Source organism: Micropterus dolomieu, linkage group LG06 (assembly GCF_021292245.1).
Source record: "Micropterus dolomieu isolate WLL.071019.BEF.003 ecotype Adirondacks linkage group LG06, ASM2129224v1, whole genome shotgun sequence".
Taxonomy (NCBI): Eukaryota; Metazoa; Chordata; class Actinopteri; order Centrarchiformes; family Centrarchidae; genus Micropterus; species Micropterus dolomieu.
This window is the reverse complement of record NC_060155.1, coordinates 25,523,853-25,538,020: the sequence shown is the minus strand read 5'-3', so window position 1 is coordinate 25,538,020 and position 14,168 is coordinate 25,523,853. Positions and strand designations below refer to the sequence as shown.

Genomic DNA, 14,168 nt, shown 5'->3' with positions numbered 1-14,168 from the left:
GCACCCTAAACCGGAGAGATCACTTGGCAGCCATTGTGTACAATTTCTGAAATGTGCTTACGAAGGCGTGAATTAAAACATAAGGTGTAAACATGTGTAAATGAAGCCTTATAAAATGACAGCTAGGTGATCAATCAATAAAGAATCTCTTTCCAAGGTGATCTAATAAAATGGTCCACATGATCTGGATAGACACTAACGCATACATTTAGACCTATTTTTGGGTTATATTAACATGATTAAGATTACCCTAAAACCTTAAAATCAGTTTACACATCAGATAGGCCCGTGGATTGGAGAGAAAGCACCAATTGAATTTCCCTCGGGATAAATAAAATATCTATCTATCTATCTAATTGTAAGAGTGTAAATGATAGTCCACATTGCCTTTTAAAAACCTGTTTAATGTTGGGAAAGGAATCCTTTAACTCCTTTATTGACTAACCCCTACATTGAGAAATTGCTTACTATTCTGCATAATAAAAGACAACTGAAAAAGACTTCACTTGTCACTGGAGTCATATTTCTGTAGCCTACGTTTAATCTAACTTTGTGCCCAAGCCCCCAGTGTAAGTAATCCAAAGGCATGTAGGCCTAAAAGCAAAATAATTAAAAGTTTAATTTATGACACTGCTCAATGACAAGCTCAATTCTTCACTGACTGCCTTTAATCTAAACTGCTGATATTAGCTTAAACCATTCTGTAACTGTAATAGTTGGGATTGTGCTCACCTTTCTTTTGAGGAAATTATTTAGCTGCTGTTTTCCTTCACTTTGCTTTATTTCTTATCTTTCTTGGTACCTTGATTTCCCTTTCCTGCGGACAGACATGAATGTTACAAACCACATTGATGCTTCAGCGTCAGCTGTCACTTCTCTTGATTAGCCCTGATTAGGGGGGGTTAATCAAAGTTCATTCTCTTAACTGATGTATTCTGCCTATTTTAATGTAGTTATAAAACTACTTGCTTAGATATTAAAAAAAATCACTCCGTCTAACTTTACACCCCACTGTGATTCCCTTGGCTGTAGAGTATAGCTGGAGGTAATTGTACAAAACCTGTGCACTAATGCTAGATGACACAGTACAAAAACAGTCTCATAGGCAGATGCACTCCTTTCCTTCGAAATGACATGAACTAGGATGAGACGAGACCACACACTATCAGAGGTCATAGGTCATGGCCTAGCCGGGCAATCTCGTCCAGCAGAAAGTCGACGTCCTCTTGCTCTGTGGCAGGATTGGAGAACACACACCTGAAGAAATTCACTTTGTCTCCCAAAGGCTGATAGCCAATCAGTACAGAGCCCTTCTCCATCATCCTGCCTTTGATCCGAGGAGCCACCTACAGAGACATAAAGAATCAAGATCACCATCAACAGTGTGAACCGCTTTTCTTTATTTGAAGTGGCGCCTGACCATCACTGAACCTGTCCAGAGGAACCACTGTCAAGTTCTGTACTGACCTGATGGAGTCTGGTGTCTCTGTCAGGTCCAGGTGGAAGGCCTCTCAGACTGGGAGGGATGTACCAGAAACATACGTTGCTGTGCTCTGGCTGTGTGAGAGGACAGTAAGATTTGATTGGTGATTTAGGGAACACAAAGAAGTAAATAAGAAAATAGAATAATAACAATTAAATGGAAACTGAACTAAAACCAACCAAAAATATACAATGATGATGCCTGGTAATATTCTGTACATTGTAAACAAGGCTAATTGGGCTGAAATTAGCAAACTACCTACCAATGTAGCCTATCTTTATTCACCAATTTACCATCTTATCAGTCGTTATCTTAGTTGCCCCAGCAAGTTACCATGCGCACTGGCAATCCCTTCTTAAAAATAAAAGGCTTACTTTGTTTTTGAACACCAGTTCGAAGTCTTTCCTCCTCTGCAGTTGATCATACAGATACTCAGCATTCTCTAAGCATTTGTTGACCTGATTTCCAAAGCCCTCTGAGCCCTGAGAGAGTGTGCGACAGACACAAAGAAAGGCAGTTAAACAGGCATACAGATATCTTATCACCTAGCCTTATAAAGGGGCTAGATGGACATGACCAGAAGTTTTACAAGTACAGTGTCACCCAGTAAGAGTATAAAGCATGTTTGTCTGACATTAAATTCTTATCTGATGGCTCAAATTCAACATGCGAACATGGTCTGGTAGATTAATTAAAATTGATAAGTAGAATATTATGGTGGCATTATTATAACAATCAGTTGAAGATCTTTATAGGTTAATATTTTGGACATTTATGGAATGATCTTTGGAGCTTTTTGCAAACTAAGGCATGGCAAGGCAGCTTTTATTATATAGCACATTTCAAACATACGCCATTCAAAATGCTTTTCAAAGGCAAAGGAATGACATAAAAAACAATAAGCAATAAAAACTAGAACAAAAGCAATTGAGAAAGTTTTTAATTTAGATTATCCTGCTGTAAATGTAGGCATGAATGAGTTTCTCTAAATCTTGTCTGAACATGAGACTTTAAATACTTGGACTTTCGTCTTTATAGCTCTGATATTAAGCGGAGCATGAACTTCAATTCTAATTCACATGATTTCAGTCTTGTACTTGCGATTGCATCCAGCTATTTACATCCTTTAAGCAGCGATATGGTGAGTCTTAGGGAACACAGTCACTTGGTAAAACAATAAAAAGTAGATCTGAGTGTCGTCTGCATAGCTGTGGTCAGCAACGTTATTGTCATGTATGATTTGACCTACAGGGAGCATGTATAGGTTGAATAATGGTAGGGGCTCCACATGTCATGGTGATCTGCTCAGATTTATGATCACATTAACAGAGCCTCTGCCTGCAAGAGATGATCTGAACCAGATGATCCCAAACACTTTTCCATCTCTCCCTGCCTTTCTGTAGTAGGCGCCTGTTGATTTAGAGTGAGCCAAAAATTTTCAGCACACCCATTTCCAAGCAACTGAAAGCTGTTGGGGTAGTGATGGCACAATGGATAAGATGATGGCACAATGGATAAGACTATGCCTTTGGTGTGAGAGACCCGGATTCAATCCCCCACTGTGACCCATCCACTGTGTCCCTGAGCAAGACACTTAACTCCAGAGGCGTGTGACCTCTGACATGTGTAGTAATTGTAAGTCGCTTTGGATAAAAGTGATAAATGTAGATGATGCTTCAGAAAGCTAGTTGGCAAGGTGTTCAAGGAGCTGAGCATCTTAAGTACAGTAGATCAGTAAAGTCTTGTTTTATTCACCCTCTCTTGTGACAGACAGACAATATACTGTATATGAGAAAGCAGTCGGCCTATGTTGTGGTAATTTTAATGCTCATGCCTTTTACATCTTCAACATCTTTAATACCCACATTTGAATCCCAGTTGTTAGCATTAGCTGTAGCCTTTCACCCAGCTGTGAGAGATGAGAGATCGAGTGGCGTAAATCTATTCTCAAGTTCTCCACTTGCTTGTTTTGGAGGTTTGTTGCTAAGTTTTTCCTTTTGCAGCTGTTCACAGCTGCAAAACGCACAGGGATTGATTAAGCTCTCTGCCTGGATGGTAGTGTAGCAACCAATAGCATTGCAAGTCTCAGGGTGCTGGGATCTGGCTAAACTAAAAGCACACACACAATAAAAGTGGCGTATTCTGGGTATTTTGCAAGCAGATGGCACACGTTTTAAAGAAAATAAGAAACGCAGAAACCAGGATGGGGATTATGAAAATAGTCGTCAAAATCCAAAATAAGTGGGTTACATCCCAATGAGCTTTTTCACCAATATGTTTTCTTTCTTTCTTACATTAGTGCACAGAGCCTAATCCACCAACTCAATCGGGACATGAGTTGGTCTGAAGGTATATAAAAGAAAGAAAATAGATTTATTTTAGTGAAGACGCTTGGGAAGATAGTCACCAGCATTAACAGCAAGGTCTCTCCCTCAAAGATGAGATTCAGTCTCATTTAAAGCACATCAGCTGCTGTGTCAGAATGAGTGGGAAGAATGAAAAGAACATTTTTATCACACTGGGGTTACACTAGTATTGTACATGAATACCTTTGCCTTCCACATGAGCCAAAGTTTAAAGGCATCAACATGTCGGCCACACTGGATGCTCTTATCCCCAGTATCATAGCTCACATCGTAGGTTTTGTCTGTCTGGAAAAGGTACTCAGCCCCCAACTCATTACACTCCTGTAGGAGACCCTGCAGAAGAAACACGGAACATTTATACAAGATACAGCTTGAGTTTATACATGGACCTTGGAAGATATATGGAGTGACGAATAAAAGAACAATAAGAAAACTGCATGCAACGATGAGCGGGACCTTTCACCTTATCCTGCACGTCGGAGCGCACTACACCCGTGGCTCTGTTTCAGTCAGTCAGTTAAGGCTTAATAGCCTCATGAGGACTGTTTATACCCATTGATTTTGAAAGAGCAACGGTGTAACTTCATCGCTCAGTCAGGAACAGACTTGTGCACAGACTGACGTTGCCATCCCTGAAGCTAGCTGACATGCTAGCATACCTGAACACATTCAGTGAATAGCCTCTATAGGTTATAAGGTTAAGATTATATTGAAGAGTAGAGTATCATTTCTTACTCTCTTCTTGATCAGTATGACAGAGCACTGCAGAGGGACGCCCATCATCTTGTGAGGATTCCATGTTACCGAGCAGGCTCTGAAAAACAATTATTTCAAATTTATAAATGTATAAATTCCTTAGACCTTGCTGCTAACCATGCAAAGACAGCTTCCGGCCAGGGCCTTAAACAAAGGAGCCTTTTGATTTTTTCAAAGTAAATCAGGTCATGTTGGTCATGCATTATTGTTTCCCAGAGGAATTTCCCTTCAGTTCTACCAACCGATTCAGCGTTTGCTACATGTTTTGCTTTATTACTCAAGCTGAATTTATAGTAAGTTGCTAACAGAGTCTTTGGATTGGTGTCCCACAGAAATTCACAGAGAAAACAAAGGCATGCTGTGTGAAGTGGTTGGGTTGTGTGTTGATGCTGTTACCCTTCAATGCCCTGTAGTTTCATCCTGTGTCTGTCTGACATCAGCAGGCCTCCACCCCACGCTGCCTGGAGGAACAGAGTCAAAGTCCCCACAAAACATAAAGATTAATTTAAGCCCTACACATTCTGGCTTTATCAGCTCATGCACGTATCTGTGTGTGTGTGTGTGTGTGTGTGTGTGTGTGTGTGTGTGTGTGTGTGTGTGTCACTGGTAACATGAATCTGATGTTTTTGTATCTAAATAGTGCATAATGTCTGCTACACATTAATTGTGATGTAGTATTTGTGTGTATTTGTGTGACTGTACAATCTAATTGTTGCTGACAAAAGTTTTGTTTTAAACAGGAGTCCAATTAGTGGACGTTAAGGAAAAGGCTAATTTATTTGCTTGAATCCCAAACACTTTGGGATTACCACTGAGAATGCTTTAGAGGCAATCCTTTTTTCATGTTTGCAACCCAAAACAGAAGTCAGATTTGCATTTGCTCCTCAGTCCCTCTCTTCAGCCACGCTGTTTTAACGCTGCATGGAACCAATAGTCAATGTTGACTTCTTTTTAACTTAAGTGAAGCTACATAATGTCTGCAAGCTACATTTCAGTAAATAACAATCCAAACTGTGATCCTAACCTAAACCTAGCCAAACTGCGAGCAATTAACAATGTGAACAATGTGTTTGATTTTGAAAGTTTAACTGTTGCATATTTATTGTTGCTAACTTGACTGTAGAGCCCTGCACACCCAGAAATGATGGTACCTAGTGCATTTGAAAGTACCAAGCATCCTTATGTGACAACTTAGTAAGACGTGTTGGTTCATCCTAGTTGCCATGTACTTTGTTCTTTGGTTTTTAAGTAAGCTTAACCTGACTCTGCTCCTTTACAAGGACCTTGAATCTGCCTGCCTGTCACCTTGTCACTAGTACCAGGAATCTGTAGCTGCCTGCCTACCAACACCTGCCTGTCAGCTAATGTATCGAAAGTAAATCATTGAACTGCCTGTTTTGTCTCTGCGTTTTGGTCCTTCCCCTGCTGCCTGTACTCCCAACCGTGACATTAAAGGGGTACTTTGCTATTCTTATCCAATACAGTTTTTTGCGGTTTTCCTACGCAGCCCTGGGTCTGTAAATTGAGCACAAACAAAGCTGCTCGGAGTGATCAGCAGGCGGCAGTGACGCGCTCCAAGCAGTGAGAGAGAGAATTAATTCTTTAAAAAAAAATTTTTTTGTCTATTAATATATACACACATGTTACTGTTTCATTTATTTATTTTATTTTATTTTTTATATATATTTTTATTTTTTAAGACACACACACTTACCGTTTTATTTATTTTAATTTTAATTTTATATATATATATATATATATATGTTTTTTTTTTATTTATTTATTTTAACACACATAAGCACACGCTTACTGTTTTATTTATTTATTTTATTTTTAATTTATTTTTATTTTTTAACAAGCACACACACACACACACACACACACAGGATCCGGTGACGGCTTCTTACTCAGATCACCCAGTGTCGGCAGTGTATATTCATATAAAATAAAACAACCGTCACCGGATCCTGGGTGAATGTCTGCAGAATATCCAACTTAAAACTATGTGCGGTAGAGGAGAAATAGACGGAGTGCTTGTGTGAACCGGTGTGAACAGAGCCCCGGTGAATAGAGAGAAAGGCATGGGTCACCTTACATCAACATGCATCCAAAGTCTGTGTCTATGGCAGATGTCTGCGATGGCACTGAAAGGATCGAAGGCTCCATACACTGTGGTGCCTGCTGTGGCATTCACATAGAAGGGAACCAAACCCTGCAGGGAGAGAAAGATGAGGTTCTCATATGTATGTGTGGTGCTGTCTGCGTTCCTTTAACTGTGAATGTTGCTCACATAGAAACAACAAATTTCAATGAAATTTAGCCATAAGATTTTGGTGATGAACCAGAACTGTGTGACTACCGATACCGCAAGACATTTTGAACACATTTAATATTTTCTCAAAAGAAATGTACACACTGGAATAATAAAACATAAAATTTCTTTCATACCTTTTCTTCAATTGTAACAATGGAAGATTCGAGTTCAGCAGGAATCATTTTCCCTCTTTTAGGACCAAAAATAGACAAAGGTATAGTAAATGGTAACTGATGTATGTAAGGCATATCGGCAACAGCAAAATAGTGCAGTGTATTTTAAAAACATAAATTAATTGTTATTTTTATACCACATTTCATACAAAAGCCACATAACATATAGTGCTTTACACTATAAAAACGACAGACAATGACAATAATGCCACACACACACACGCAAAGAGAGAAAGATTTAAAGTAAAAGACAATTATAACATGTGTTGAGGAAACTATCATTAATGGCCCAATTAGGAAACGGTAGAGTCAGAGTATTAAGGTATTAAAAGAAAAGTAAAATACAGATAAAGATAAATAATAACGATAAAATGGTAAAAATAAAATAATTTTAAAAAATAGAATAAAACAATGTATCAGTAAAACAGACTACACAGATAAATAAATAAATGAATTAACAGATAAATAAAATAAATACAATTGAACTAAAAGCCTGGTTGAAACGTTAGGTCTTTATTTCGCTTTTAAAAAGATCAACGTTCTCTTCTAACCCCCTGGTCCTCAGGAACGTTGTCCCACATATGCGGGCCATAATAATAAAAGGACGCCTCACTGTGAGTTTTTGTCCGGATTTTGGGGTAATTAAAAGGCCACTACCAGAGGACCTGAGGGTTCTGGATGGTTCTGATAAATATTCAGGACCACGACAATTAGGAGACTTATAAACTAAGAAAAGGATCTTAAAACCAATTCTGAAGCAGGCAGGTAGCCAATGCAGAGACTTAAAAAGTCTATAAAACGTCTGCTCTCTTTCTGTCTGTGGTCAGAACACGTGCAGCTGCGTTTTGAAGCAGCTGCAGTTGAAATATATTCTTTTTTGGGAGACCAGAAAGCAGAACATTGCAGTAATCAATCCTGTAGGTAATAAAACCATGCGTAAGTGTCTCTCTAATGGCTTAAGAGAGAATTGGTCACACTCCCAATTTTCTTAAGATGAGAAAAGCTCTCTTAGTAACATTTTAAAAATAGAAGAATTTAGTTTCAACCAAGCATTTAATATAGAATGTTTAAAGCCAACAAAAGCATGTATGGAAAAATTTCCCCACAACACACACACACACACACACACACACATAATGCTGCAACAGGTGAGCAAACATGTCTATTGTTATGCCTCACATTGACTATTAACCAACACATGTTTTCTTAGTGACCTTCTAACTTACCCACCTTTCATCACATTTCACCATGACCACATTCTCACTGCCCATCCCCAGCACAGCTGCAGATTTCTTTACTGAATAGTGACTCTGAATGGGTGAAAAGACAGCTATTCATCACTTCAATGACAACAGAAACAGGTATACTCTTTATTCAGCTGAAAGAAGTGTCTCCATTGTTTGGTTCTTAGAAGAAGTAGAAGAAGCACATGTCAAGTGAAACTGAATACCTAATTCCTATTATTTCCGAACTCAAGAGTTAACTTTTATGCATGATTTATAAGCCACAAGTCTAAAATATTGTTTAATCCACAGCTGAGCCCTTCCTTAGCGTGCTAACAGACATCAGACCAAACACAGGTGGTGGTTTTACAGGCATTAGAGTCAAGTTACATCTGCTATAACAACCAATGGGACCTGGAAAATCCCTTCAAGTTTCTTGGTGAATCTTTTCAAAAACACATTAAAAAAATCCTCATTTAAACCATTAGGTGCAAGACTATGCAAAAAATCGATCCAGGAAGCTGCTCCCTGAAGCAACTTTCTTCCTCTATTTCCTCCATGTTTGGTACGTGTTGTAAATGGTTCATTTATGTTCACAGATGCTTGTTTTGGTGCTCTTTTGGTTTTACCAATATTACTTAAATTGCATGGACATCTTATATATAAACAATATAAACAACATATGTGGAATTGCACGTGATACAGTGATTTTATCAGTAAGGCATCACCTGTGTGTGGATGTGCTAATGTTTTCCCTTTGAAATTTGGACATCATATTTAACTAAATAATGTCATAGAATGAGAAATCTCTTGTGACAAAATCAACGCTAAATGTATGACCGACATGGTGATCAGTGCAGAAAATTTGCCAATGTTTTCTGAACAAATGCTCAATATGTCCAGAGCTTGATGCACTTGATGCAGTAAGCTCCCTGAGGGCCTCACTCAATGAGATTTGTCCTGAAACCGTTCATTTTAATGTTTACATGAACATTAAAGGACTCATGTGTATGTCAGAAAAACTAAAATTTGGCTATAATTAGATTTACATAATTGCGGGTAAAAGGACTGCCCATGGCAATAACAAAATGTTTGTAATGGTTTGCTTTCAAACTTAAAGCAATGGTGATGGTTAATACTTCATTGCTCAAACTCAACAGTGTTGAGGCCATCCACACGAGGAATAGTCGACTATATAATCTGCACACCCCTTTAGTCCCACAGAGTGTAATGCAGCAGTTAGTGTGTGAGGTGTGATTACATGTTCTGAAGTAAAGAGGACCAGCTGAGGCAGGGCTTTCATCCCTCTGGTCTTCACCTCTGGGTAGAAGTGATATCTGGCCACCAGGATGCTGTACAGGTTGGATATTGTGCCTCCTTCAGAAAACAGAGTGCACGGTTTATGGATGAGTGGCAGCCACACTCTACATATGTTGCCATGCCCTTAGGTGTCATTCACACTAAGGACAATGTGGGCCTTCCCCCCCACTTTTTGAAATGGCTGATTTTGACCAGTTTGAAAGGTTTATTGGCACATTAAGGAAATATGCAATGCAATTAAAGAAGAAACAAATGTGCATTCTTCAAAAAAAGTAACTTAAGCTAAAAAAAAAACCCAACAAGCCACTATAATATAATAATAATAATAATAAAATGACCCAAAAATGTGCTTGCACCAGTCACTAACTTTAACAACTTCTTAAAACAGTTTCTTTTTGGCCAAGTTTTCTGTTAACACTCTGTAAACATGAAAAAAGAGGAGGACAGACTAAATCACGCCTGCATATGTGTTGCCTCAGCAGGGATGATATTCCATGTGAAAAGTTGATCTACAGAAGAAACAGATCTGAAAGCAACACAGAATGACTGAGAGCTATATTCTATTATATTTATATATTTTAAAATGTCAAGTGCTACCTGAATTTTGTGTTTCCTTTTACATGAATAAAAACATTTCCACCATAAATTGATTAAGAAACTTTCACCAGAATGCAAGAAATTGAGTGTTTAATGATGAAAATTTCCTGGGGGAGGTCCCCCCTAACTCATATTTCTCGGCATTGAGGATATCTTTAAAACACTGTTTAAGGATCTTTTCGTCTCGTTCTCGTGAACCTAATATCGCGTATCGTGATGTTGTATCGTGTCTACTCCATTTTAGTTTACAAACGCAGAATTAAAACGAATATGATCTGAGCGTTTTACTGTAGCTGCGTTTTAGAGTTGATCTCCATCTACATTAAAACGACTGAAAATGCACATCTAGTGGCCGTTCACGTACACTGTGCATGCGCGTGCCGGTGTAAATATGAAGCATCAGATGGTCTGTTCCGTAGTTACAGATGATTTCGCGAAAGAATAAATTAATGCAGACGAAGCTTGGACAGTTTCTGAATGTAACAAAGTGTGGTGGCGGAAAACAGACTGTGAGTCGTCGCAAAGTAACGTTAAACGACGACGTACACAGTACAAGTTAGGGCTGGGCAATAAAACAATAATGATAATTATCGCAATATAATTTTCCTCAACATCAATATAATAAATGTTCAATATATCGTCAATAAATATTTGCTTTAATTCATTTGAATCACAAACAAATTAGCACCTAATTCTATTAAAATATTTATTTTGTTGAAAAAAGAGGCCTGAAAAAAGATCAACTAATCATATTTGTTAAAAAAAAGATAATAGTTTTGAATGTTCTGACTCAGATTTGTGAAGTGATCCACAGTTTGGCATCAAGTGTTTGTCACATTCTGACCATAAAGAAAAGTTTAACCACATAATTAACCATCTGGTTTCTTCAGTTTTCACTCAAGAGTACATATCTTGAAGGAAATAATGATTTGACATTTATCGTGATAATTATCGATATCGAATGATATGAAATGGTTTTATCGTGATAACATTTTTGGCCTTATCGCCCAGCCCTAGTACAAGTGTAGGCAGATAAGTGTTATTTGCAAGGTACAAAATATTTTAATAAAAATACCATGTCCAAAACTCTGTCAGTAGCATCATGCGTCTGCTTTGCATGACTTTTGAGACCCAATCAGATCCATTTTAATCTGGATGGGAGGTGCAAACACTGTAGTGTGGATGTTGCCAAAGTGATGCCTTGGCTGTGCCTCATTTCATTTGTTTGTTGTTCTGTCTCAGCTTCACACTAAATCGCGATACTATAAAGTGTACACTATAAGCTAGGGTGGCGTGAGTAGAGAAAACCCTTTGTTCCCTGGTTGTCAAAGCAGATAAGTTCAGTTCAGTTTCAACAACACTGTCCTACCACTGAACTTTGATAAATACCTCTACAGTACTAATTAACTTTGACTATCTCAGTTTACACACTGAGAAAAAAAGATCGTATTATAGTTGTAGATACCTCCCTGGATGTTTGAGGTGTGTTCAGTGTTACTTTCAACTGCTTTTATCAAAATAACATTTCATCCATCCAAACATTTCTGCAGTTACCTTCTGCGCATATATTACCTGGACAGAAGATCCCGTCTCCCTCATCGTCAGACCATCCCACAATGCTTTGCATCTTCCTCAGCAGAACGTTCTCCATGAGGATGAAAACAGGAGACACTTCATATGTAAACCTGGTGAATAAATATAGTGTATTGTGTTATTATTATTTTGCTAATACAAATACATCTGCAAACATCTCATAATTATCTTTTGAACTGCAGAGAGGAAGTTAAATTAATTAATTTGTATTGGAAAAAGCACTTCTTAAAACGTTCAACAGTCGTGGGAAACTATGTATAAAGTCAGCATGGGACTATTTCAAATTTGTTTTAAGAGCATTCCTTAGTGTATCTTTAGGCAATGTAAAGAGTGCACCACCGCTGAGGTGCATATAATGGCAGGTTTAAACCTGCCTTTCAAGGAGCTGCATGTAGTAAGAACTTCAGGTACAGAGCATAAAAAGCAACAACAACAGGAAGAACTTTTCCCTTTCCTGTGGAAGGTAAAGTGTGGGTAGAAGAGGGGACTAAATAATGGAAAGTCAATCAAAGTCATCTTATGCATCAAACAGAATGCACTGCACACAAAGCATTACTGAGGAGGACACAATCAGTAGTAACCATGATGGAAGAATGATCTCAAGTTTGGCCCCCTTTTTCTTTGCCATCAACTTTGCCATAGTCAAATATTCTGTGTTCCTAACAGAACCGGTGTGTTAAAACTGCTCCCTCACCACAAAGAACTGGTAAAAAAGAGTGTCTCCCTCTTTGCTAACCTGCAGTTGCATTATAGAAGGTCAAGCATAATGTTTTGAGGTGGCACAGAGACAGAGGTACAAATCAGAAGTCAAATAAAACAACTGAACTTGTAATTTCTCTGTGTATGGTCACCAGTGTTGGGCAGTAACAGGTTACTAGTAATAATATTACTTTTTCAAACTACTGAATACTGCTCTTATAAACAGGCTACATGTGCAGTTAAACCGCTGTTTAAAAGTCAGGATTTACTTGCTTTATTTTGTTTTATTTCAGCCGGTGGCGTTAAGAAACGTTAGGCCTACGCTCTGTAAATACCACACTCCTGCTGCTGTAATGAATATGATGTTAGTTAAAAAGTCGGGGGAGACTGCTTTGTTTGGGGGTTAAGGGGGGTGGCAGTGTATCCCATAATTAGCCAATAATTTGGATAATTATCAACGTGGACCACCACATATAGATTTCCCAAATTTTTACTAGGCGTATTTAAAATCATCTTTGAGCTGTATTGAGGAGCATATATTTGTGCAGCACCTCCTGGCTCGGCTCGCTCCCTATTTCTCTCCCTCTCTCGTGAACACTGCTGCTGTTATTTAACTGTTATTTAAATGAAACCATCTGAGAGGTTTCAAGGAGAAAGCTGTCTAATGGAGCCCCAACTGACACTTGAGTATTTTGTACGGGCATGTATTATAAAGTAACTTATAATGGAAATACTCAAATAAAGAACAATTACCTCAAAACTATGACTGAAGTCCAGTACTTCTGTAAACAAACTTAGTTTTTTTCTACCACTGGTGATGAGATCTTACATGTTAGTGTTGGCTGTAGAGGTCAACCACTCGCCAGCAATGCCAATCACATCCAGACCTGAAGACAGCTGGTTGAAGAAACGGGGATGGCCTGGAAAAATAAAGGGCAGAGGTCATAGGTCAAGATCAAACAGAGAAATAGCCATCGCAATGGTGTGTGTGGTGCGGCTGCACAGGGCCACGTGCTTTTTAAGGGCCTTGCAATGCCTGCAAGCCTATATAACACTATTTTAACTTCATAGCTGATCAGGCTCTCACTGCTCTCCACACCCATTTTATATACAAAGACAGAAGTTTGACAACATGTTTGATTTTACTTTTAATCTGACTAAACTGTAAGAAATAGAAGCTATCATCTGCAAAGGCGATGCACTGAGCACGTATGAATCAACATACAATAAATGCACAGGACCTGTTAAACGAGCTGAGTGCATGTGAATTCTTCTGACTGTGGCATCGGGAGAATGCAGCTTTTCAAAATTGAAACAAATTAAGAACCATTCGCGAGCATCGGTGTCTCAGGACCGACTGTGTGGACTGTCTACCACTGAAAAGAAATGAAGTTAATTTGTTAACTTAGGTTCGGGAGCAGGGCCACGACTCAACCATACCTCCAATCACCTGTCAGGCTACATATACCGCTCAGCCTATCCCCTCATGTCTTATCTAGGTACCGTCTGGGGGGCTTGAAACAAGCTCGGGCGAAAACACTTTCGAGTCTCTATGCCCGGTCTCCTGTACACCCTCTCAGACCAGCCTATCAGACGACATCCTTCTTCCACCATCACCCTTCCCCTCTACATGCATTAATCCAT

The 14,168-nt window shown here is 38.7% G+C and overlaps 1 protein-coding gene across 1 annotated transcript in view; it reads right to left on the bottom strand.

Moving 5' to 3' along the window:
• Positions 1 to 461: 461 nt before the first annotated feature.
• The window catches only part of gad3 (glutamate decarboxylase 3), a 19,309-nt gene continuing 5,602 nt past the window's right edge, over positions 462 to 14,168 (bottom strand). The window contains exons 5-16 of the mRNA XM_046052056.1: positions 13,354 to 13,444; positions 11,805 to 11,917; positions 9,577 to 9,692; positions 8,323 to 8,402; positions 7,054 to 7,108; positions 6,701 to 6,817; positions 5,002 to 5,066; positions 4,585 to 4,663; positions 4,033 to 4,182; positions 1,858 to 1,965; positions 1,468 to 1,557; positions 462 to 1,346 (exon numbers count right to left, since the gene is read on the bottom strand). Coding sequence (XP_045908012.1) covers positions 1,173 to 1,346; positions 1,468 to 1,557; positions 1,858 to 1,965; positions 4,033 to 4,182; positions 4,585 to 4,663; positions 5,002 to 5,066; positions 6,701 to 6,817; positions 7,054 to 7,108; positions 8,323 to 8,402; positions 9,577 to 9,692; positions 11,805 to 11,917; positions 13,354 to 13,444 — 1,238 coding nt within the window. The 3' untranslated portion in view covers positions 462 to 1,172. The remainder of the gene's footprint in view (positions 1,347 to 1,467; positions 1,558 to 1,857; positions 1,966 to 4,032; positions 4,183 to 4,584; positions 4,664 to 5,001; positions 5,067 to 6,700; positions 6,818 to 7,053; positions 7,109 to 8,322; positions 8,403 to 9,576; positions 9,693 to 11,804; positions 11,918 to 13,353; positions 13,445 to 14,168) is intronic.